This window comes from Chroicocephalus ridibundus, chromosome 1, assembly GCF_963924245.1.
Source record: "Chroicocephalus ridibundus chromosome 1, bChrRid1.1, whole genome shotgun sequence".
NCBI lineage: Eukaryota > Metazoa > Chordata > Aves > Charadriiformes > Laridae > Chroicocephalus > Chroicocephalus ridibundus.
This window is the reverse complement of record NC_086284.1, coordinates 25906998-25931702: the sequence shown is the minus strand read 5'-3', so window position 1 is coordinate 25931702 and position 24705 is coordinate 25906998. Positions and strand designations below refer to the sequence as shown.

Below are 24705 nucleotides of genomic sequence, written 5' to 3'. Positions count from 1 at the left end.
AAGAAATGCAGGGATGGGAACAAAATGGGAGGGCTCTCTGGAACTTCTTATACAATCCTTTAAAATCTAACAAAAGCCACAGTCAGAAGACACGCAATAGAAAAGACAAACTTCAATCTATGATATTTCGGAATGTGTCTCCATTTATCTCTTAAAGCATTTTCAGTTTTTTTTAAATAAAACAACAGTACTGTATCTAGTGATGTGGTCCAATCCTCAGAGAGTTTTAAACAAAAGAAGACGGGAAAAAAGAGGATGTTTCACGTACTCACTGCCTCACATGGCTGGCTTTTACTGCGGTGAACATTATTTACACTTGAATACAGTATGTGAGACTGTAAATCGACTTCATGATTCTCTTTGAATTATTGAAGACATTCAGTAATGTTTTCACTAATGTCTTTGTGTTTTAAAAATAACAGAAATATTCAGTTTTGAAAGAGGAACTTTTCCTGTATTGTCCTGGAGAATGCATACAAATTCAGGCTTAGAATGTCATTCTTGTAAAGTTTTTCTCAAGCTAGAAGTAAGAGAGTTTATTCAAGTTTAAAAAGAAAAAGTATGAAAAGGTATAACCACTTTGACACAGAGACTGAACTGCCAATGTTGAAATGTGTGCGGGTGGAGCAGGACAGGCAGAAAAGTGAAAGCAGTGAAAAACAAAAGCGAAGCTAAGGCCACCATGAGGCCTCGACCAAAAAGAAGTGGTCAGAGTAGAAGGGATGTAGGAAGCCGGGCAGAAGCTGCACCAAAGGAAGGCATGGGGTAGCAGGGAGCTTGGAGTGGCAAGGAAGAAAACCATCACGACCTAGTCAACAAGAACGAGAAAGTAAACAGCAGAGAACAGCCAACTGGAAGGAAAGAAAAGGAACAAAGACCTTCGCGAGTCTTTTTTCTGTTTGCCAAATTAATTTTGCAATCAAGCCCCTAAGTGCTTTACCAGCAGTTCTTTTTCACATTAAGCAGTTTTAGCGGTCACGGGCATGCCATGCAAAAACAGTCAGGGGGAGCAGACAGCATATCTATGAACAGGAGCTTTGGTGTTTGTAAGGCACACTGTCACCATCATCTCTGTTTTGCAAAAACACTTGATAACTACTTTTCAGTTTCCCCACCACAAACCTCATTTTAAAAATAGACAGAAGGCAAAACCTGCTGCCCACAGCGAGGCAAGCTTAACGCTTAGCAAGTTCTGATCAAGTTCAGAAAGTGACTTGCAAAGCTATCTGGAAAATACTTGTACCTTCTCACAGCAAAAAAAAAAACAACCCACACCTAGGCCCATGTGAAGAACTAAGTTTCTCCGGGATTTTCTGCAATGTCTTGCAACTTCTTGGCAGCCTTCTGAAAAAAGGAAAAAAAAAAAATAATATAGCTCTAGACCACATTCAGAAAATGCACTGACTCCTGTTACAGCAAATTCCCCAAACAATTTTAACAGTGCCAAGTTTATATGTATATAATGGAAGATTTCCCATTCATACTCTACCCAGCCTGAAACCCCCATCCTGTGAGACGACAACCGTCTTCAGCTGTGCCTAAAATCACATCCGTTTCATAAAACCCCTCAGATGCAAAGTGCTGGAGGCTGAGAGAATTTACCGGTTACACTTGTCCCATGTTTTCATTCTTCCTTACATCTGCTGTTGGCCTCAATCAAAGATAGGAGGCTTGGTGGCCCTTCACGGCAGTTCATGCTAGCAAGCTTACAGCCAAACCACTGAAACGCACGGGCTTTCTGGCCTTTTCCAGAGGCAACTGGCACCTCTGAGATCAGCGCTTTTCATCCCCTGGAGAAGGATGAGAGCATGTACCTTGTTTGTCAAAACAAAAACAGCCCCTAGAATGAAATAAAGAGTATGAAATAACAAGATGGTTTACCAAGCAGGTGATGCACTTTAAATGAGAAATTTTCCGTCTGAGCTATTGCCTGCCTTAGCTGTGTGTTACAACATAGTGACCTACTTGGTCACCCCCTCCCATAGCAGAGCCATGCCAGGCACAGCCCTATCATCGAGAAAGAAATACTGACACAAATCTTGGACTGCATGGGAGGGAAAGAGAGGGTTGCACAGCCAGATTGAGACTGGTTGGATACTACAGCAGCCTGATACACATTTATACAGCTGAACAATTCAGGGCAAGACTGCCTGTAAGTAACTGTGCACGTTATAACCCAAAGTATGCATTTTCATGAAGCCTTATTTGAGTGCCTTCTCCTCTTCATTAATTTATACCGCGTTTACCTCGTACATCCCATGTTATGCTCCCAGTTTTTGTGAAATCTTCTCAAAATCCTACCTCTGTTCTTCTATCAGCACTGAAGCTCTATTAAAATAAGAATGGCTATATTGAGTAGACAAAAGCCCACCTAGTTCAAATTCCCCTCTCTGACAGTGGCAAGTAACAGATGCCCAGGGAATAGGATAAAGAACAAGCAAATGTGCTGACTGTTCTCCGTATACCTTCCCTGCTTCCAGGAATCAGCAGTTCAGGAACTTTTTGAACCAGGAACTGCATCTGTCATGGTTAAGTTGTCAGGTTTAATAGGTCCCCAAAGGACCTATTTAAGGTGCTTAAACTGAGACTTCACACTTGTTATTAAATTGGATAAACTGAATACCTCCCCTTTACAAGTGACCCAATTTCCAAAGGAATGGAGCTGCTCTGTATTTACTTTCCCTGTGGGAGCAGTAAATAGCATTCAGTACTATTCTAAAAGAAATTCACTTATTATGATGCCTAAAGCTGGATCCAAGTGCCATATTATTTTCAACGATATTACCCCATCTTCCTGCATAAAAAATCTTGCAAGAAGCTTTCTGAAAACAGTACATGACAAATCTGCTTTGGGCATTGTGATAATTTGAAGAACCCAGGGAATTTTCCTGCTGCTGTTCAGTGATACCTAGGAGACCATCATGAAACCTACTGTCCCAGCAAGTATTCAAAAAGAAAAAGAGTGTAATTGGGATAAATACCCAGTGATGTTTACATGCACAAATCCACAGCAGAATCATGCTGAGGAAGGAGATATTTCAGTTAAAGAAGTAACAGGGCACACTGAACACCACTTTTCAGATTTTTCTGACCAGATCTGGACAGGTGTTTGGAAAATGAGGGAAATGTTGTATTTCAGTATTTTCTGATGGATGGGAATAAGGACTGATAATTGTGTCCCCTGCTGCTTTGAATGTCAAGAACAGTTTTGGTGGTCAATTGGTGAGGAAAAATACCATTAGCACCTCAACCAAAGCAAGGCAGAGTGGAGTCCTGCTTCCATTGAAACATTTCACAGGCTCCCCCGTGAGACCAGGTTTTTTTTCCTCAGAATCCAATGCTGGAAAGAGCACATGAGATCAGCTATGCCCTGCCTGTGGTACAGGCACAGTGTCACTCACCCTAATTCAAACTCCTCCAAGTGACGGAGGCTTTGTCACTTATCTCTGAGTCCTTGCAGGGCTGCTCAGCCTTGGGCCTGATGCACGGTCCCCTGGGAGAACAGCAGCAAATCTCTCACTGGCTTTGAAAGAGCAGAACAACTCATCATCTGTCACCACCAGGAAGTCCTCCTGAAGGTATGCAGCTTAAATACTTGTATCCTGAATACACTGCTTACTGGTCTTGGTGAAGCTCCCCAAAACACTGCTGCCTCTCTTAAGGGTGATGGCAGATGATAAGTGCTTATCTCTGAAAAGGGAATGCAACTGGCCAGTCCCACCAACTTTACTAAGAGTAAAAAGCACTTTTCTTTAGCTAACTGGAAAAGCACTTTGCTTTTGCAAAATTTTAAGAGCATATAAAATTCAACAACCTCCTGCAACAGAACAGCATGTGGCTCAGACGCAGCCACTCCAGCCCTGCCTGAGCTGCTTACTTTCAGTTCTTCATTCCTCATTTTAAGGAACTGTTTACTTTAAATTTAAAAACAAAGAAAGAAAAAAAAAAAAAAGGAAAGAAACCCACTGTTCAGATTAAAAGATTCTTCTATGCAGAAGGATGCCTTTGTCCACTTCTGCAAATGGATGAAGTGGAATACAGACCGAAGAGAGAAACACTTTGCTGAGTCACGGTAACCAGTAATATCTCCAGCCTGCTGCTGATCATCCCCACCCTACAAACAGCTCTGCAGGGAGGGGACAGAGAGTGGCAGGCAGGACGGCATTAGCATATTACCATTAGTTGTTTTTCAAAGCGTTTTTGCAAGGTGCTGAACTGGAGCTGTAAACCAGCTCAGTAGAAATTCTGTGTTAAGCAATGCAGTCAGACTTACACAAGTGAAATTACCTATTCACAGTGAAGAAGAACCATCAAATGTCTAATACATAAATGTAATTGAAAGCAAAACAGGAAGAAAAAAAAAACCAAGCAAAAAACCCACACACAGAACCAAGCAGCTGCATAAAATAAATTTCAAATCTTCAAGAAGCCTGAAAGCCAACCATGGCAGGTCAAATAGCTTTGTTTTGGATGGGACAAAACGGCAATGGGCTGTCTGCATATGCTGCACCTGAGGGGAGCTGCAGAATTCTCCTCCACTGAGTCATCTAAACAGAAAAGCCACCAGGGTGAAAGGCTTTCAATGGAAATATCTAAATCTGAGATATGAAATAATCAGAGATGAGCACTGAGGACTTGCAATACATGAGTATGAGAGGGAAATCACTGAAAAGCAAAACTACTGAATAAACCACACCATTTGGAAGTGGTTGCTGTTATGTGGTGTGCATGATGAAAGGCCAGCAAGAATGTTGGTTCTGTTAAGATTATCTAATTCAGAGAAAATAAATATATCCTGATGCCTTACAAGTGTCTGAGGACTCAAACAAGTACAAATTTTCAACACAGCACTTAAGAACAGTAATAAGTACCACGTGGCATGGAGACGACAGTCAGTGGTAGTGCTCGTGCTGTGACAGAGGGGTTCAGAACAACAGTCCTGTTTCCAGTGATACCAGGTCAGTGGGATGTCTTTGCCCATCTATATAACCTTTCAAGAACCTTCTTCCACACTGGATGAACTCAGTCACAGATATTCAGGGGTCCAAAGAGACAAAAATCACAGAATCACAGAATGGTCCAGGTTGGAAGGGACCTTAAAGATCATCTAGTTCCAACCACCTGCCCTGCGCAGGGACACCTTCCACTAGACCAGATTGCTCAAAGCCCCATCCAGCCTGGCCTTGAACACTTCCAGGGATGGGGCATCCACAACTTCCCTGGGCAACCTGTTCCAGTGCCTCACCACCCTCACAGGAAAGAATTTCTTCCTGATGTTATTATTTATGATTATCTATGGCTTTCAGTTACCCTGTGGGGCAATAGGAGACTCAGACCAAATGCTATGCAGCGTGGACGGCGACAGCCAGAGGAGAGAGTGGTGAAGGTATGAGCCTCCCTGTGCTACTTGGGCTGTGACCACTTGCTGGGGCAGATGCCTTCACCTGTGTAAATAGTCAAAGGTCAGAGATGCCATTTTAGGCCCTGAAAAACAGCGATGATCTGCACTGAATGAAAAGTAATCCTATGAAACCTGCACGGGTTTTTTCTGGGTTGCATGATGGTAACAGTCTCTCCTTGTCTTTTCAGAACTGTGTGGTTGGATTTGTTGCACAAATTTTCCTTATCATGTTTTCTTTCGGTCTCATATTTAAATCTTCATTACTACTCCGTTGTCAGGGCTTGCATTCAAGCTTCAGCAATCAACTCAGTTATAATGAAAACAAAACAGTTACATCTAAACCCAGGCATGCCTCTGCAGAATTATGTAGCTTATTCCCTTCTCCTTTCCCCCAGAGGTACTATTTGCAGAACTTCCTCCATTTATCTCCATTTGCCATGCCTGTGGGCAAGACACAGCGTACACAGGGTTTATGCAGAACTGCGTTTTGTATAAAACTGACTCTCTGCAGAAAGACTCTCCCTCTTTAGGTTTCCTTTTTTTTTTTTTTAATTTTTGTTAAAATAGCCTTGAAAACATGTGTTGAATATAAGTAGATACAGTTCTTCTTACTGTCACTTTGTAACCCACAAATGATTTGTAGAAGGGTAAGGTTCTCCATGATCTCAGTAGATAGTTATCATGGAAAATTAAAGTCACCTCAATTTTAAAAAGTACTTAACTTCTTAGAAGGCAATTAAACTCACGTTTTACGTGGCAATACTATTTATTAAAACACCATTACTTTCTTCAGCAAAGAAATGTGACTATCCAGATCTCCAAAATTCACTCCAACTTCATCAATAGCATTTGCTAGAAAAAAAATGTTTATAGTATTAGTCATTTATGTGTATATATATATATACACATAAAATTAAAAATTGCAGCAACAAAGTTGTTTGAGAATGCAATCGCAGCAATCACTGAATACCAAGATCTTGCCACATAAGTCATGCATAATTCCTTGAAATGCAGGAGGCTTTGTTTGGAGATTTCTATCGCTGAAGGTAACATAATGTTTTTGCCCTTTGACCAGTGCTGGTGCGATCCCTCAAAAGTTTCCTTGTTCTGAACTTTGAACTTCATTACATGTCTCATTTTTTCCATGCACACAAGCAACATATCACCTTCAAAGATCAGTGATCTCTTTGGTTTTTAAGATATTTTGATGGAAAGCTTAGCAAGTGCTCCCGGAAAGCCTGACCTCCACAATGAATACATGCGCTTCTTCAAATCTTGACACATTGAGGAAGTCAGTAAACAAACAATCAAACCGCAAAGCTGCAGCCACCACATGCCTGTGACCTTTGTGAAGTCTGTTCACTAGCATGTCACTCAAATTTGGGCCAACGTGAATATTGGTGATAGGGGAGAGAGGAAGCTAGTTTGCTGTGTATTCTGTTATTTGGAAATGCTTGATTTCAAAGGATAAGCATCATCCAGCTAAGACTGATCTTAAAAGTTCAATCACTTCTATTGCCTTCAGTTCTCCTTGCAGGGGAAGACTGGGAACAAGGGAGGGCAAAGTCTATTGCAGTGCACCAGCGTGAGGGGTATATGTTACCTGTTGGCACTAGAAGATACTCATGAGCAGGCTTCAAGCTGTTGGACCAAGATAATCAGGTGCTTAGAGGTGCCCAGGTCACCCTGCAGCCTTGCCTCCAGCATTGGAGAGGCCATAAGTTTGCTGGAGCCACTTGGCTCTGCAAAACCCAAGCCCAAACTTAAACACAGCTACTGGAGGTAGGAAGGACTGAAGCAGAGGACCTCTAGAGCGCAGAGCTGGACTTCTGCTCTTCAGCACTGGGAAGGCTGTCCTGAAGGGACTGCTAGCTAAAACAAGTTTTGCCCAGCAACCTAGGCTCTACTCAGATGCTCGTGTTCATGAGTGATGTGCTTTTCAGCACAGACGTACTTAGCAAGAAACACAATGAAGGTCTGGATAATATCCTTCTGAGGAAAAACTGAAAGTTCCCACAGGCTTAAAATCCCTTCTTCATTACATCCACATAAATGTTAACGGCTGGCTGAGTGACCTGAACAGCCCTTCTCATCTAGCAGCCCATTTGCCTGTAACCCTCACATGATTGGTTTTGCTTTACCTTGTGACAAACGAAATACTGTCACAGGATGAATCAGACTTTGGACCCGGATAGGTCGAGGAGAAGGACAATACTCTCTACAGTTGATTTCAAGCCAGAGCTGTGCTTCTTTTGAACCGTTGCCTGTCTGTGTGTCTCTGTGCACAGGCTTATATGCCAGACCTAACCAATTCACCACCTAAGGTAAATGATCGAGGACACTGAGCTTGTTCACTGGGTTGATCCTATGCTAAGAAACACATAACAGGCCACTCTTGTCCCTAAATTTGGGCCTGAATGACATGTCACATGTCAGCGAAAAAAATTAAAGCTTTAGTTGAGATCATATGACCCATGTTACAGTTAATCTGTCTTCAAATCAGTTTATGAAGGAACTGAATATTCATGAAGTTATTAAACTGCACTTCTTGTTTTAAGAGAAAAGCTACATCAGGGAACCTTTGAAGTTTTGGTGTGCTTTTAGCAAATATGACTTTTTGCAATATTTGTAATTGAAAAGCAGTATTTAAGACTGAAAGGAGGTCCTTTGGGCATCTACTCCACAACTATGTCATCTGTTCTTGTACTACACCTGTGAGGAGGCCAGAATCATCCCAGTGTCTTAAGATGACAGTGCACCACCCAGAATGAAGAGAGCTGGGGTGCTGTGGTGTCCATCCCACCTCAAAGCAGAGAGAAACTAGTATCCATAACCCAAGGAGCAGCCATCATCAGTGAGCAGATAAGGCCTCTGCCATACCTGTACTGCTTGTACAAGAAAACAAGTTTTGCAGATGCCAGGGCGTGCTCCCTCCATTGTGTACATAAAGGTGAGTACAGGACCTCTCTAAACAGCAGAACCATGGATCCCCACCAGCATGACCTCTCTTGTAGAGCCAAAGCATGTGCCACAGCAGCTGTGCCAACAGAGACACCACACCTTCCCCCTGATGCACAACACCAGGTACGTCAGACTCGGAAGGAATGAGAGTTATCAACAGGAGACCAGCTGGTGGCCAATAAATGTTGCTGTTACACACCCTGACAAGCCAAGAGAGTATGTGGAAGGGAAGCAGCTGTAATAAAACCTCTAAATCATGTCGGTTGAGAGCAGAAAACGTGGCCGCGTGGAGCAGAAACAACCTGCAGCTTCCTCCTCGGCCAGAGTGGGGCCACGTCGGCCCCCCCGGGCAGGCTGACCCTCGGGGGTCCAGCCGAGCTGCAGGCAGTGGGACTGGGTTCCACTGGTTTCCACTGGGTTCACCAGTATGGCGTCAGAGGAGGCCGGACACGGGTGTGGTGTCAAGGGAGGCCGGAGGCACCGCTGATAAGAAACACCCTCCTTGTGCAACGAGCTAAAACAAACTGTCTGTGCCAGTAAACACTGGGTGACAGCAACGCCTGGCACGCTGCTGCCCGGGGGGTGAAAAATCACAAAACTGCTGATTTGTCACCATTCCCAGCAGCCGCACCACCACCACGTATGCCCTGGCATGGGTGCCGACACCGGGGGAGAGGGGGGAAGAAGCTCCTCCTCCCTTCGGGTGCGGGCTGCCCGCAGGCCGCGACAAATGTCATATCCCCTCATCCCGCCGACCACCCCGGGGCTTCCCTGCTCGGCCCCGGCGGCCCGCCCAGGCCGCGGTCCCGCCCGCCCCAGCGCCCCGCCCGCCGAGGGACAGCGGGGCCGAGATGGCGGCCGGCGGGGGAGGGAAGGGCGGGGAAACTGTCCTCGTCGTCCCGCCTCCTCATGTCACGCACCGGCGGCACGGAGTGACCTCCGCCGACGGGAGGAGAGCGGCCGGCGGGCGGTGACGCGGCCGGGGCCGGCGGGGCAGGTGCGGCCGGGGTTGAGGCGGGCGGGTGCTCCGTGATGACTTGCCCCGGGCAGGTCGGGTCTGTCAGGCGGCCGGCGCGGGGCGGAGCGGAGCGTGTCGGGTGTTTTCCCTTCGCGTCGTGAGTTAATCGCGTTGCGTTGTGCTGGTCCGCAGGGCTGAGCGCCAGGGGAGGGCGAGGAAGAGATGAGGAAGGTTCTGTGCGTGGAGCCCGTCATTTTCCTCTACACGTTCGCCTCCTCCCTGACCAGCCCGCTGGTGCAGCAGTTCATCTACCGGCGGCTGTGGGAGAGCGAGTACAACTCCACCTTCGTGAGCCCTGGCAGCAACGCCACTTACTGCGAGCAGAATAAAAGCAGCCCGGCTTATGTCAAGCAGAAGGTAAGAGGGCGAGGGAAAAAAAAAAAAAAAAGCCAATTGTAGATAAACTTGCGGGCGGGAGGTGCTGTCGCAGCGTAACCTCCTCTTCTATAACCTTAACCTTTTATTTATAGGCAAGGGGTAGTTTTGTAACCCGCTGTCGCTATGCCGTCCCGTTGCTCTCGCGGTGCGCTGCAGGGAGCTGTGGTGCTTTTAAAGTGGGGAAAAAAAAAATCTCTCCAGGAAGACACTGAGATAAATTCCTATTTTAGCGGGAGTTGAAAACCATCTTAGAGGCTCGGGCCCAAATTGGCATTGGCCTGGCATTACCGCGGGGACCAGGGAAGGCTCCTCCCTCCAGCTGTGCACATCTGTGTGTGAGCCGTCAGTTCTCTCTAGCTTCTGGTGTTCCTTGTGAGCACACAAGGTTTAGCAAACTTCCTGTAATTACCAGGAACAAGATTTAGTTTAGAATACATTTATTTCAGAGGAATTACAAGAATGAAGGATGGGGAGGGTTAAAATTTTTTTTTTTTTTTTTTTGTAATTTTAAAATGCAAAAAGATAATTTAACCAATCTTTGCACCATCAAACATAGTTGATGGTTTACCATTCATAGCAGTGCTTGTCTGCCTTGTTGAAATACAAAGATGGCAAGGTGACAGCATCCCATGGTCAGCTACTTTTTTGGCACTTTTTCATGGTTCAGCATGCTGGATACCTAGTTGTTGGTTGGAACCTCTTCCATTGCACTTCCAGTGCAGTTTTAATGCTACACTTAAGCAGAGCTAACTATGGGATGCCAGCAGAAGAGATGATCATACTCCATTTTCCTTTCCTCCCCCCACCCCTCACCCCCCATGCATTTTATCTCCCAATTCTGCAGTTACAGGTTATGGTTTGGATTTGATCAGCGCACTGATTAAACAGACAGCTTTTTGAGTTTGTTGGGTTTTTAGTGTTGTTTTCTGAAGCAGTGCACTGCTTCGACACTCTCCGGCTGATTGCTGTATCTAACATGGAGTTGGCAGAGGGAAGAGGTACAACAGAGCCATCCTTGTCAACAGCAACTCACAGTTAGGTTGGATCAAGAGGAACATGAAACCACTGTAGAGTCAGAAGAGTAGGTGGCTCAGACTGTAAATTACACAGCAGATGGAGTTATGGAAATGGTCAACTGGCATTCCCCTATGCTGCTGAAAGGGCGGCACCTGAAAATTTTTGCTCACATTCCAGATTTGAATCTCTGATACGCTGCGTATGCACAAGACTGAACACCTGAGCTCATCTACTTCATCTGTCATACATAAAAGATTTTTTTTAATGGTATATGCTTCCATTAAAGATGATCAAATAAATAATTCAGGATTTTTAGCATGGAGTAGGTTCTTCCTCGTGACAGAAGCCAATCTTAGTAGAAAGAATGTGAAAGTAAAAAGGTCGATAGAATTGTAGTCCAGCCTGCTTTCTGGGCTGACCCATCAGCCAAGGACGGTAATGTATGCCACCCATCGGAATTAATTTGGAGATAATAAACAATTATTGTCTGAGAAATGCTTGTATGTTACTCTCTGAAAGTGTTTTCTTTAGTAGTAGCTCCACTTTTGGTGCTGTGTGTGGGCATTTTGTCACAGGGTGTCATGTGTCAAGCATGACATGGAAGGAGCATCTATAAGAAACCCATACATGGTGCATACAGTTCTAATTGCAGAGCCCATCAAGAAACCTGCATTTCAGAAACATTCCTGCCCTTTGCGTTTGCCAGAAACCCCCCAAATTCAACCTGATTTTCAAATTATGATCACCTGTGCTCAGGATATAGGACTTCATATTTCTTTTTGCAAAACACTGAAGCAGAGTGCTTAATTGCAACTAAAGTTCAGATAGCATCTCTTGAGGTGGTGAATTCACACATTACAGTTTTTTTGGCATAAAGGATACAAAGCATAATTAACTTGATACTTGAGAACATGAATCCTTCAAGACAGTAGCTGAATAATGGCCAACAGAACTTTGTTTCCCTTTCCTGCCCAATTTCCATTCCCTCCATTCCCGTGACTGCCAGCAGGGCATGAGCTTTTGACCAGTCATGCTCTTGTGTGGATGTCTTGCCTGCATTTTGATACCACCCTTGTTACCGTAGTACGAGGATGTAAAATGCGAAAACCCCATTCATTTCAGTGGAAGCTGGTCTCTGTGCTGAGTAATAGTCCTGCATGTGGGGAAAAGAGTAGATCCAGCAATGGAGTTCCTAGCCCCTGGCTGAGGAGATCGGAAGTAGGTGTTCTGGATTTTCCAATACCGTCTGACCTGACTTACATTTACAGATGCTGTAAATTGTGCTGTCAGGAATGTTCCCAGCAGGCCCTGTTTGGCATTAACATTTAGAACACCTCCCTTAATAGTTAATTTAGTATAAGTCCTTCCATTCTGAGAATGGAGAAGGCTTTTACTAATTTCACTCATTTTGAAGCAAAATATAAAGGAAAATTGAAGACAAAAATCACTTGGAGCCTGCAAAAAAGTAGAATAGAGTTCAAAATGGATAGTTTTGCAGGATTTAGATTAATTATTTCTTACAATTTGAAGCAAATTAGTTATTTTATAATGACATGAGTTCAAAGGTAATTTGAATACAAGCTGAAGCATTCCAATCACTGCCTTGAATAACCCGCTTCTTTTATCTCAGAAAGAGCTATATTACTAATCATTAAGCGTTATTTGTCATCCAGTTTATTCATTAACCAATCCATGTATTTTCCTTTGCTACACAGTAATATTTTTTAATTTTATGAGCCTATCAGTTTATCACATCCTGTACATTGTGCAGCCTCAGGCACTACACTGCTCTATTAATTTAATCCTTACAGAAGTGAATTGCTTCTTCATTTTGATTCTTTTAATTTTGAAAGATGAGATTTTAAGAACAATTTCTGTCCACCATGAGCATTTTTTCAGAGTAGAGTGAATTTGCAAATTAAAAAACTAGACCTTTCTCTTCAAATTTATGTAGTTCCATTGATTTTAAGAGAGTGATATTATCTTAAAGCAGCTGAGAGTTTGATCTGACATTTTCTGTAGTCTTTTCCATTGACTTTATAAAAACATGAAGTGGGCAGTTGAGCGCTTTACACTCTAAATGGAGTTTTTCTGTACTTTTAGTCTTCTCGTCAGTAGACAGCAAGTCATTTATGTCAGCAAGGCTATGGTCATTTGCAGTTATCAGGATGGGTAGCCACGTTCTTTGTGTTGCACGCCTATATCCAAAGGAATGAAACCCAAGTCTTTGTTGTTCTATTCCTCCAGTTTAACACTTCATTATGATTTGGCAGTAATATTTGTACTGTATGGTTAATGTGGGTTGAGATGATATATAATAACACATAGTTTTATTTCTAATGTATTAGCATTTCTTAGACGCTCATGTCTTTGAACTGGATGATACTAGTAAAGAAGCGATGCCTGCAACTACATAGATTCTCTTTGTCAGCAGGGGAGGAGTTAAAGAATAGAATGTCATTTTCCATCTTGGCTTGTTCAGTCTTCGTGGTTTTGACCCTTCCAGGGTGACTACAGTGTGGGCCAATGGACAGGACATCATGAATCCTGAGGTAGTCAGACACCGTAAGGCAAGAGAGTAAAAGACTCCAGAGTTCTGGGGATCTTGAGGGCCTTTCCTTGAGGGTTTCAGCATCAACCGAATTTTCCTCTTGCAATAAAACCTGGTATCTTGTAAACAAAGAGATTGAACTGAAAACTCGTGGTCTTTGTAAATATAAATAGGAACTTCTAAAGCATTCAGTAGCTTCTAAAATTGCCCAGAGTACATTCCTGGAAATTCTAGGGTTTTTTCATCTTTTGGATTGGAGATTATGTTGGCTACAGAGAAAACACCTGAAACGTGGAATGTAGATGTGTTGAATACAGGCTGAGAACGGCTTGGGAAGACTTACACGGCTGTACCTGCTACTGATTGAAATGAGTGCCCAAGTCAGTTTTCTTTTTCTCAGAAAACTTGAAGAAAACTTTCGAAGTGACTTTACTCTCTGCATCTGAAAGTTTATCTTACAGAGTGTAAAGGGTTTGTGCGAAAGAAGTTACTTCCTTTTCCCCTGCTGCATGCTGTCTGATCAGGTGGTTGACTTTGAAAGGGCTGCTGTGGCTGCTGTCTGACCTGCATCGATATATTAAAAGCAAGATCTGAATTAGCTTGCTGAGCATCATTTAGCAGCTGGCTTCATAACAAGATAGTCTCTTTTTTTTTAATTGATTTTTCTTTAGTTCTTTTTTTCTGCAGCCATTCGTGTTCTGTTAACTGGTTGCTACATTTGTTTTTTATACTTCCGTTAAAAAGAACTCAGAAATTTTTCCCGTAACGGGTGTTTACAGTTTATTGTCATAGTGTTAGCTGCTGCTCATTATGTAAATACCTGCTATAGCATATCTACAGAGACATCCCTGATGTGGACAGTTTCTGAATCCAGAGCTCTCCAGTGTTTTAAAAATTAGATAATTCATATATTAGTGAGTCGGTATCATTTTTAATGCTGTGTTTTAAATTTTTATTATTATCGTTATTGTTGTTATTATTAACATTGTACATTGGGATGTCAGAACAAATTCTGATCTGCTTACTTGCCCAATGTGCTGCTCAGTGAATCGTTTCTTGTAACCCTCTCAGTAGGATTATTTAGGAGGAAAAATGATGTCCTGTGAGTAGGGAGCACAGGGTGTTTTCCTCAATCAAAGACTGTTTTAGTGCTGATTTCTGAGGGATTAAAATAAGCCCAGTGTCCTTTTGCCATACCCTCTGTTGAAGGAGATACTTACAGTGTAAGCATCAGCTCTTGTAAATGCATGTTCAAAAGAACTGATCTCTTGTCTCCATTGGAACTTCTCTGTCAAGAGTGCTAGTAAGACTCTATCTTAAGAAATAAATTCTGGCTTAAAATGTAACAAGGGATGTTCGAGGAATATTGAAGGTAAAATTACAAAAGTGGGAATCTTTGAATATGCAATTCCTTTGTATTAGTGATTACTGTAATATAATGCATTCTTATAAACACACGGTAATGTGGTGTATTGTATTATAGCCTAATGTATTCTAATGTCATATAATCTGTCGTGGTACAGCCCCATCCAGCAACAAGTGCCACGCAGCCACTCGCGCAGTTCTCCGCCTTCCCCCAAGAAGGGCAGGGAGAAGAGGGAGGAAAGGAGGGGAAAGGGAAAAAAACCTCGTGGGCTGACATAGAGACAGTTTAATAGAACAACAACAGAAAAGGAAAATAACAGTAATGATGACACAAGTTACTGTCACCACCTGGTGAATTGGTACCTTCCCAAGCAGCGATCGCGAGTATCCGTTCCTCGACTATCCCCATTTATATACCGAGCACGACGCCTATGGTAGGGAATATTCCACTGGCCATTCCATCATTCTGTCTGTGCTCCTTCTCAGCTTCTATGGGAAACTGAAAAGAGTCCTTGAAAAAAAATACAAACATCACCTTGCAACAACTAAAACAATACGCATTATTGGCATTCCGTTTGCACCAAATCTGAATCACAGCAACCACTAGAATGAAAATTAATTCTGTCCCAGCTGAAACCAAGACAAATCTTATAAAACATTATTGTATATGTTAGGTTTTATCATAATATAATTTATAATCTAGAAACACGTATTGTGTTATACATTATATTGCATGCTAATCATTATGTAAGTGTAATATTATTATAGATAATTTTTTTACAAGGTATTATATTATTTACAATTACTTTTGTTTTCTCTTTGCAGGAAGTTCAAGAAAAAGCCTCTGTTTTTAATATGCAGTTGGACTTAACTGGAGCAGTTCCCAGCCTTATAGTTGCTTTTGTTATTGTGGCTAATGGGGATCGCCAGGGGCGCAAAAGGTCTTTAGTTTTACCGTCAATGGGAGCTTTGATTGCTGATATTTGCCTCACTGTAATATCATATTTTTCCTTGTCACTCTCTGTCCTATTTGCGGTTGCATTTATTAGTGGACTGTTTGGGAGTATGGCAACTTTCCTTGGAGGAGGCTTTGCTTTTATAGCAGATGTGTGCCACGATGAGAAGCAGAAGACAACGCGAATAGCTGTGGTGGATTTGATTTTTGGAGTTGTATCTGGATTGGCAGGACTGTCATCTGGCTACTTTTTAAGAGGAATAGGCTTTACATGGACATTTGTGACAGCATCTCTGCTTCATGTTGTTAATATTATCTATATTATACTTTTTCTGGAAGATACAGTAGGCATATCTGAGTTCCAGGACCAGTCACCAGTATCTTGTAAAGAACTTCTGAGGGACACATTTTCTGGGGTGTACATGCTTTTTAAAACTGCCCCTTATAAAAAGAGAATTTTAATCATTGTGTTACTTTTTACCTTTATGACTTATTTGTTTACTATGGTTGGTGGGAGTTCGCTTTTTACACTGTATGAACTGGATGAGCCGCTCTGCTGGAATGAAGTATACATTGGATATGGAGCAGCTGCATTCACTTCTGTCTCTCTGACAAGTTTTTTAGGAGTTTATTTATTTTCTAAATGTCTCAAAGACATCTATATAGTCTTTATTGGGATATTTTCTTACGTTGGAGGAATGGTCATGGCTGCGTTTGCCAAAACGACCCTGCTCATGTTTTTAGGTGAGTTCATAACCGGTTGTTCCATGGGCAACAATATTTATGAAAATACTGTTATGTTATCTGTAATGAGTGCAGTTAGTAGATATTAGACCTGCTGTCTTAACAGGGTCATAGAGAGGTAAAATACACAAGGTTGGGTCAGACTGTTTTAGGATTTAATAAAAGATGAAGTGTGCAGAGAGGCAATGGAATTACTTGCTTATGATTTGGTTTTAGTGCCATACAGATATATTGGATTTATTCATTTCTGTGCTTGGGTAATTGTGCCTCAGTGCACTCCTAGTTTGACTTGTCTATTGCCTGTTACTATTTGGGGAACAGAGCATTCAAAAGTATATGACTAATTAATTTGAAATGTATTTGTAAAATCCCATTTTTTTATTACTTCAGTGTCTCATGACTGATTCATTGCTTTACAGTACGAGTACCATCTTTGCTCTGCTTTATGCCTATTCCTGTTCTCCGCTCCATGCTGTCAAAAGTGGTTCTCACTGGTGAACAGGGTGAGTAGAATTTGTTTTTAAACAATACAATATGGTATCATTATACCATAATGCACCAAGATTACCTTTAAACAAGCAGCTATGCATTGGTATTTTAAGACTGCTTTTCTTTCAATTTCCATATAATATGACCCTGTGTCATAATATTAATGGCTTTTGATTCTGAATTTAATATAAACAACATTGTGTTTAAAAACTACTGCAAGTTTCAGCCTTCAAAGGAGATACTGCTGTAAAAATAAAGACCGTGGGGAACTTGAAGCAGAGGAATGCTTAAGATTTGTACAGCTGTGATTTCACAAGTGCTTCTACATTCACAAGATTTTGACATGCAGAGAAAGATATATTTCTGTTACTTAGTCAATGTCATAGTTGATAATTTAGAAAGATGAGCAATAGGTGGTCAATCTTCAAACCACTTGAAAACCACTAGACTCAGATCCTGAGCTGTGTACTCAGTTTCACGGGTTCCTGCAGCTACTTAAACATGTCCCAAAAGATACAGCATATTACTTCTCAAAGTCCTTTCCTTATGGAACACAGAAAAAAGCATGTCAGGCCTCAAAATGTGGCTCTAGCATCCCATATTTTGCTTTTGGGAACCATATACTTTCTAGAAGTGTTCTCCTGAGTTGTTTGGTTTTATTTTTTAAAAGATGTATCTTTGTACACTAAAACAAAGATCTCTTTGTACTTAACTTTCCTAAAGTACACCTCTGTTTTTGCAGTTTCTTGGCATTCTTCAGGGTTTTGGGTAGTTGAGTAATTAGATGCAGGAATCAGGTTGCCTCTTGTCATCCTTTTCTGCTTACCTGTTGTGATTTTGTTTATGGTCCTGTGAATATGAACGCAGCTTGGGAAAACGTGTTCAAACAAGACACTGATGGGGTAGACTGCAACCCCAATGGGTAGTTCAGTGCAAAAAGGTTCTTTCCTTTCAAAAATGAGGAGGAGGCAGTGGTTATGTGCTGAACAAGCAGTTTTTGTTGGATCAGAGCCTTTTCTGCATATAAGGGTGAAGATTAGAGAAGGAAGAAAAATGGAATAGTGGGAATCGAGAGGAGACTTGGAAGGGGCAAAGGATGGAGATGTGTGGAACATGGTTAGTGAGGACAAACAGGAGAACTGGAAGGGGTGAAGGATGGAGCTGTGCAGAACATGGTTAGTGAGGATGAACAGTTTGAATTTCATGTGATAAACAGATTGAAGAAAGTAGGTATGGTGATAGAAAAGTAGCACAGAAAAACAGTTTCCATGAGCAAAATGTTGTGGGTTTTTTTCATTTAAAAAACAGATTTTTTGTAGGAGTCACCACAGAAGACACATAGCAAAGGCGTATGATACTCTGGTGCTTATTACTTGCATGCTTGCTAAAATACTGTAGATAGATAGATCATTCAAAACAAGTTTAAAAACTTTAGTACTTTGAAGGACTTGGTTTTATTTTGTTTTGTTTGTAATCCATCCATTTGTTTTTGGCAGGTGCTGTGTTTGCTTGTATTGCCTGTTTAGAAGTTGTGACCGGCACTATTTCACTGTCAGTTTTTAATATTCTCTATGCAGCTACTGTTGCATGGTTCTCAGGCTTTAGCTTCCTCTTATCGGCAGGCCTTTGTCTAATTCCACTGACTGTCCTGTGGTAAGTATGCATCAGGAGGGTGCTTCTGACTGCTTTTACTGGTAATTGCTGTTTTGATGTGAGTCGAAGCGGAATGGTTTAGTGCAGTAGTTCTCAAACTTCGATATTTTCTAGCATGCTGGGCTTATTTTGTGTGTAGCCTTCCCTCCAGCTTCCACCCAGTTCATATCTAGCAAGCCTATGGAAGGTACAGGAGGCTGCTAGGAGTGGGGCAGGGCTGAAACGAGGGGACCTGACAGTGTCTTGCCTGGGGAAACAGATAGGAGAGAGGGAGACCAGGCTATGGGGGGCGCTGCTTTCTCTCAGTGAGGCTTGACCAGTCTCTGAGGAGAGTGGAGCTGCTCTGCAGCTGCCGGTAGCTGTAGTTCATAGAATCACAGAATCATAGGGTTGGAAGGGACCTCTGGAGATCACCTAGTCCAACCCCCCTGCCAGAGCAGGGTCACCCAGAGCAGGTTGCACAGGAACGCGTCCAGGCGGGTTTAGAATGTCTCCAGAGTTGGAGACTCCACCACCTCTCTGGGCAGCCTGTGCCAGTGCTCTGCCACCCTCAGGGTAAAGACGTTCCTCCTCATGTTTAAGTGGAACTTCCTATGCTCAAGTTTGTGCCCGTTACCTCTTGTCCTGTCCCCAGGCACCACTGAAAAGAGCCTGGCCCCATCCTCCTGACACCCACCCTTTAAGTATTTATAAGTGTTGATAAGGTCCCCCCTCAGCCGTCTTTTTTCCAGACTGAAGAGACCCAAATCCCTCAGCCTTTCTTCGTAACAGAGGTGTTCCAGTCCCCTAATCATCTTGGTAGCCCTTTGCTGTACCCTCTCCAGCAGTTCCCTGTCCTTCTTGAACCAGGGAGCCCAGAACTGGACACAGCACTCCAGGTGTGGCCTCACCAAGGCAGAGTAGAGGGGGAGGATGACCTCCCTCCACCTGCTGGCCACACTCTTCTTGATGCACCCCAGGATGCCATTGGCCTTCTTGGCCACAAGGGCACATTGCTGGCTCATGGTCATCCTGTTGTCCACCAGGACTGCCAGGTCTCTTTCAGCTGAGCTGCTCTCCAGCAGGTCAGCCCCCAGTTTCCTGTTTTTTCTCTAACACCTACTCCCCTACGCCTTGCTGGAGTTTTTCCATCACCAGCCCTCTCTGGCCCTGATCCAGCTACCTCCCCTCAGCTCCATGCTGTGAACTTGTCACTTCTTTTCCCCAAACTGAAATCTACCCTGAATGTACTACTGGTGGGATACCCCATACCCTTGACTGCAAGTGTGTGCCTTCCGTTGGTTAGAGACCTTTATGTGGTCTTTCCTACTGGAAAGCCTTTCATGAAGAACAAAAGTAACAGATCACTTGAAAGGCGTGAGCTTAATTTGGAGCCTGAGCCCTTCTAGATGCTAATGAGGGTTATAAATATGACCAGTCACCCAGTCATGGGTGACTATCCTTAGTCATGGGTACCTTGTGACCCAGTGTCATTAAAATCTGTAAAAGATCTGCACTAATTTTCTGCCCCATATGAATAAACCTCTAGATAGGTTTAAAAAATACGCCTCTAGCATTTGCATCTAATCATATCTAGTGACCATCTAGTAATACTGACAGTGAAAGGTCATTATTCATGAGTATTCATAAAAGCAAAGTTCACTTTCCATTATGTCTTTTTAGGATGCTGAAACATAGATCTAAATGATAGAAGGATCACTTTTCATTAGATAGATTAATATTCAGGGAGGGAAAAGCTGTTTTTCTTAAGAGGGTGGTACTCTTGCTGGAGGCTTCTATCTTTTTTCCTAATGCTTAGACTTTACTTCAGTCACCTTTTATTCTACATCGGCTGCATTTTAAGTTTTAAATAGTTGGTGATAATGCTACAGATTTATAACATTTCACATACTTTCAAGTCTGTGCGTGCCTGACTACAGTGTTTTACACAGCCTATTCAGAGAAGCTGCACTGATGGTAACTTAAGACTAAGGTAGTGATGCGTCTCAGACCTGAGGGAATTGAAGCAAAGGGGTCTTGTCTGTGTGTTGAGAATACTTTTCCAGTAAAGTAATAAAAAAATTGAGGAATTCAGTTATATTAACAAAGGCCCAGTAAATACTTGTTTTATTAAATATTAGTTTATTTCCGTGCTGTATAGCAGAGAAAGTTTCTGTTAAGAAAGCACTCCCTTCTGTGCAAAAAGTAACAGGTATTTGCCATCAATTAATCCATCCTGCAATCAGGACTGTAGTCCATCATCACCTTACATTTTTGAAAGCTATTTTTGTTTTCCTTCTGTCATTAGCGTCTCAGATAGCCCACCTTTTGAATACCCTTTCTCTGAAACCTTTCTTTTGAGAGCGGCATGCAATGTTACTACTTGAGAGCGGAAAGGGTAGATGTTCCAGTCTGTAATAAATCAGGCATAGTGGTTTAGTACTTATCAAAGATGGCAGTAATGATATTGTCTGACTAGTGTAAAAAGGGCAAATACCATCATTGCTTTTGATTACTAAGAAACATCAAGAGCTTTATGCCACAGAAGATGGCGTTAACAGCTATCGTGTGCGTGTTGGTGCTGAATCCGCGTGCTATGCTTTACTGTGTCTCCTCTAAAGGTACCTGTCGTATCTGTGTCTTACAGCTGGCTTCTGTGCACAAGCTGGAACGGGGAGGACTTGGCTCTGCTTGCACCTGAAGAAGTATCGAGCATAGAGAGCGTTGATAGTTGAGCAAAGGATTCACCTACCTGGGTTTGCCAGTCTGACATGCAGTGGCAGAGGCCGTTATGTCATACAGAGACGCAGAGATAACACAACAGTCGCAGATGCAATCTCCAAGTGGCCCTCCGGCAATAAGCACTAAATTGGTAGCGCTCTTTATCCAGTCACTTCTTAGCACTTGAATAAAGCTAGCTTTTATACTTAACTATGCAAATAAGCTGGCAATGGAGATTTTAATGCTGCTTTCAGCATGAAGAAAAAAATAAGGTAGCATGATACTCTCTTTCCACTTATCCTTTCTCAAGTTTGAGAATGTCAGCTGTGGACTGTGATAACATCTTGTCTCATTCTAAGTGGGGCGACAGAGATAACACTTACCAACCCAGGGGGTGCTGGCAGTTCTGCTGAAGCCAGCAGAGCTCGGGCCAGCTGAGGATGCGGTCCACTGTGTGCATCTTAAAAGGCCTGTCTTAATGGTGAAGCCCCCAAACCCGTCTAAAACGACTAAACTAAAAGGTACTTTTTTCAGAAAGCAACCAAACTGGAGGCAGTACTTGCACCTGCTGTAAGCAGACGTACTGCTCCGCAGTTAGCAGAGAGTGTTTGTGCAAGTTTAATGTATGATGTGTGGACCTTGCCTGTGACTTAGTTCTTAAAATGGATTGTCACACAGAACTGCCATACTTAGAAATTTTCCAGCTTGCAGACTGTGAAGTTAGGCCTGTGCCTACATTTTGCTGAGGCCATATTGCACATTTATTTTTATCATTTTCCATATATTAGGGACTGCATAGAGACACCTCTGTTTTTTGTCCCGTAGATATTTCTTCTTTTTCAGTTGGCTGTACTTAGCTTAAATATTTAGTGAAAGGCTGTAATAGCCTTTCTTTTCACTGGATCTTTGATTATTTTTTTAACAACCCTGAAATGAGGTGACCAAATCTGAATCATGCATCTAATCATCTTGCAACAAATGCAAGATGATTTATGAGCACTTGAACAGCATTTCTCATCTTCAAAGCACTTTACAAACGCTATTAAGAACCTCCTTCCATAGTAGATGATTATCGTCCCTGTTGCAGCGAGAGAGAAATGAACAGAGAGGACAAAAGTGACTTGCCGAGGGCCACAGTGTAAATGGGTGAGACTGCCAAACCTAGAAATCAGTTTCTGCACTGACTCTTCACTTTCTTGCTTGACATCTTTAAGTAGAAATTGTCCAGAGTATTAGCTTCTGGAATGCACAGCAGAAGTGTAAATACACCACCATGTCAAGGACCACTCCCATGTGTTTTTTTCAGGGAGAGTTGGCCAGCTAGTACTGTTCTGATCCCTGAAAGTACAGGTAGGTTGTATATGACTCTTCTTCCCCAAAACAGATTAGGCAGAGGAATCAAAATAACATAAAGTGGTTGACATTCACAGAAGGAAGACTCTAGGAAAGCAACTACGATGTGGATCCTGACTTCACTCGCACACAGCACAGGATAAACATGAAGACAGACGTAGCGTATGCTGTATAATCAACAATCTGCTTACGGCCATTAATATCTATCACATGAACAGAGTACTCCTCAGAGCTTCTCAGCAGTACTCCACCAAAAAAATTAGTACCACATCATGATGCTATTGTAGATCCTTTTTGTTTGAATGACAGCATTGTTTCCAAGCTATGTATCCTGATCCCTGAGAAGCTTGGAAGAGGGTTCAAATAAGGTTAAGGAGAGTTTACACTGTCCAGGAGACCATCAGTGGTGAAAACAGTGCAGGTTATCGAGGACAGGGGGAATGAATATTTACACAGCTAATAACTATAGCCAGCTCCTACACGTCTGTCCTGAACTACCAAGGCTGATGTTGGCAATTAAAGTTCATTAGCTTTTCCTAGCTAGTTTAGATACTGGCCAGTAAATAAAATGGCTTAACTTCCCTCCCTCGAGGTGCCCAAGTTGCTGCCAACTTGTTGGAGAAGCAAGCCCAGTTTCACAATAATCAATGGGTCCAGAACATAATGAGGGCTTTTAGAGAGATTAACAAAACCGATGTAAAGGATTTCAGCACAAAGATTACATTGTCTTCCTTGCCTTGTCATTATGCAGTTATGTAAGGCTTTATAAATTAACTGTTTCACACAAAGCTGCCTGGAAAAAAGTAAAGCAAAGTCAGAAGGGGTGTGCGCCTTCCCTTCCTTTTCGATGCACACCTCTGCTAGCAGTCGGAAGGTGGCAAGAAAGCAAGCCCATTCCACAGTGGCGTTGTGTCGGTCCAAATGAGAACACACACATACACTTCAGGAATGACTTTGTTATGGATTGATTTTGCTGTACAAAGTATTTGCTGTTTGCAAAGTATTTTTGGTAGACACAGCACTTTGAACTGGCTGTAGGCTTAGGTCAAAGCACGTGAAGGAGAGCTGTGGTTTTAAAGTGCCTAGCAGAGTGCAAGCTGAGGAAACCAGGTACTAACGTGCTTCAGATTATTAAAATCTTCAAAGTTTGTAATAGTTGCTCTATTTGTATATAAATGCAAATTATTTTGACAGAAATTAATAATGAAGTTTGTTTTTTAAAAACTCTATGTTGTATGTGTAGTTATTGCTTTGTTTTTTGACAAATAGCCAATGGGATGACTGGTGGAGGAATGTTTGTGTAAACAGAAGCAGTGGCACTATGGTATCATCTATTTTTTGCGATCATAACAAACAAACAGCAGTGCAGGAAGATGTGCTTTTGCCTCCCTCCTGCGCTTGGGGAGAGGAAAAGATGCTGCCCAGAACATCAGCGCCAAGAAGAGAGGGGGAATTGCGGAGCAGGGACAGCACCGCTGTCTCCAAGAAGTCAGTGAGGGGACTTGAGTTGCACCCGTCAGACCAGTGGATCTGCAGGTGCCTTCCTCCCCTTGCCCAGCTTGGGTCCAACATGAGACCAAGGCTGGGTCTGTCCCAGCTCCACTTGTCAGCACGCCAGGCTTGGCACAACTCCGGAGCTACTACTTGGGGCTCCTGCTTTACAGGATGAAAAATTCACGTAGAAACAGGGAGAAGGGACTGGCCCAGGAAGCCCAGTGCCCAGCTCACCACACCGCAACACCCTGCCTTTTTATCTCAAAGGCTCTTTGCCTCGCTCCTGTTGACTCCTGTTAACTTTATTAACAGCCTAAAGTCTTGCACAGGCCTCTTAAACACACCATTTGCTTTCCAGCCAGGCTAACCCCTAAAATTAGCTCCTTACAGAAATAATGAGCAATGCAGCTTCCTTGCTCTGAATATGGCTTGATCTCACCAAAGATTATAATAAAGTATACTAATTGTTGAATAAAACCACCTAGAAATTACATGCAGCCTCCTCATCTGCATCCGCTCTTCGCTTTACCGAGAAACTCTACTAAATTACTTGTCTTAATGAAATTTTGCTTAGAAACAAGAGCCTCCATCTTTCAACCAACACCAGGAAAGGCCAACTAGCTAGA

General features: G+C 42.7%; 1 protein-coding gene and 1 long non-coding RNA gene across 3 annotated transcripts; one reads left to right on the top strand and one right to left on the bottom strand.

The window, feature by feature from the left end:
- Nucleotides 1–476: 476 nt before the first annotated feature.
- LOC134518072 (uncharacterized) lies at nt 477–3628 on the bottom strand. Its single transcript, XR_010071874.1, has 3 exons — nt 3402–3628; nt 1603–1840; nt 477–1344 (listed from the first exon to the last, which is right to left on the bottom strand). It is a non-coding gene; the product is annotated as an uncharacterized LOC134518072 (long non-coding RNA).
- Nucleotides 3629–8905: 5277 nt separating this feature from the next.
- SLC46A3 (solute carrier family 46 member 3) lies at nt 8906–23809 on the top strand. 2 transcript variants are annotated; one of them, XM_063331950.1, is made up of 6 exons: nt 8906–9359; nt 9513–9737; nt 15517–16390; nt 16810–16893; nt 18376–18532; nt 21159–23809. In XM_063331950.1, the coding sequence occupies exons 2-6, from the start codon at nt 9543–9545 to the stop codon at nt 21244–21246; spliced, it is 1398 nt and encodes a 465-aa protein (XP_063188020.1). In that variant the 5' UTR covers nt 8906–9359; nt 9513–9542; the 3' UTR covers nt 21247–23809. The 2 variants fall into 2 exon arrangements, with proteins under 2 accessions (XP_063188020.1, XP_063188030.1); XM_063331960.1 differs by lacking the exon at nt 8906–9359 and having other exon boundaries at nt 9389–9737.
- Nucleotides 23810–24705: the final 896 nt, after the last annotated feature.

Coding starts and splice junctions, on each gene's coding strand:
- SLC46A3 (XM_063331950.1), top strand. CDS start 9,543: ATGAGGAAGGTTCTGTGCGTGGAGCCCGTCATTTTCCTCTACACGTTC. Junction 16,894..18,375: donor GGTTCTCACTGGTGAACAGG/GTGAGTAGAATT, acceptor TGTTTTTGGCAG/GTGCTGTGTTTGCTTGTATT. Junction 18,533..21,158: donor ATTCCACTGACTGTCCTGTG/GTAAGTATGCAT, acceptor TGTGTCTTACAG/CTGGCTTCTGTGCACAAGCT.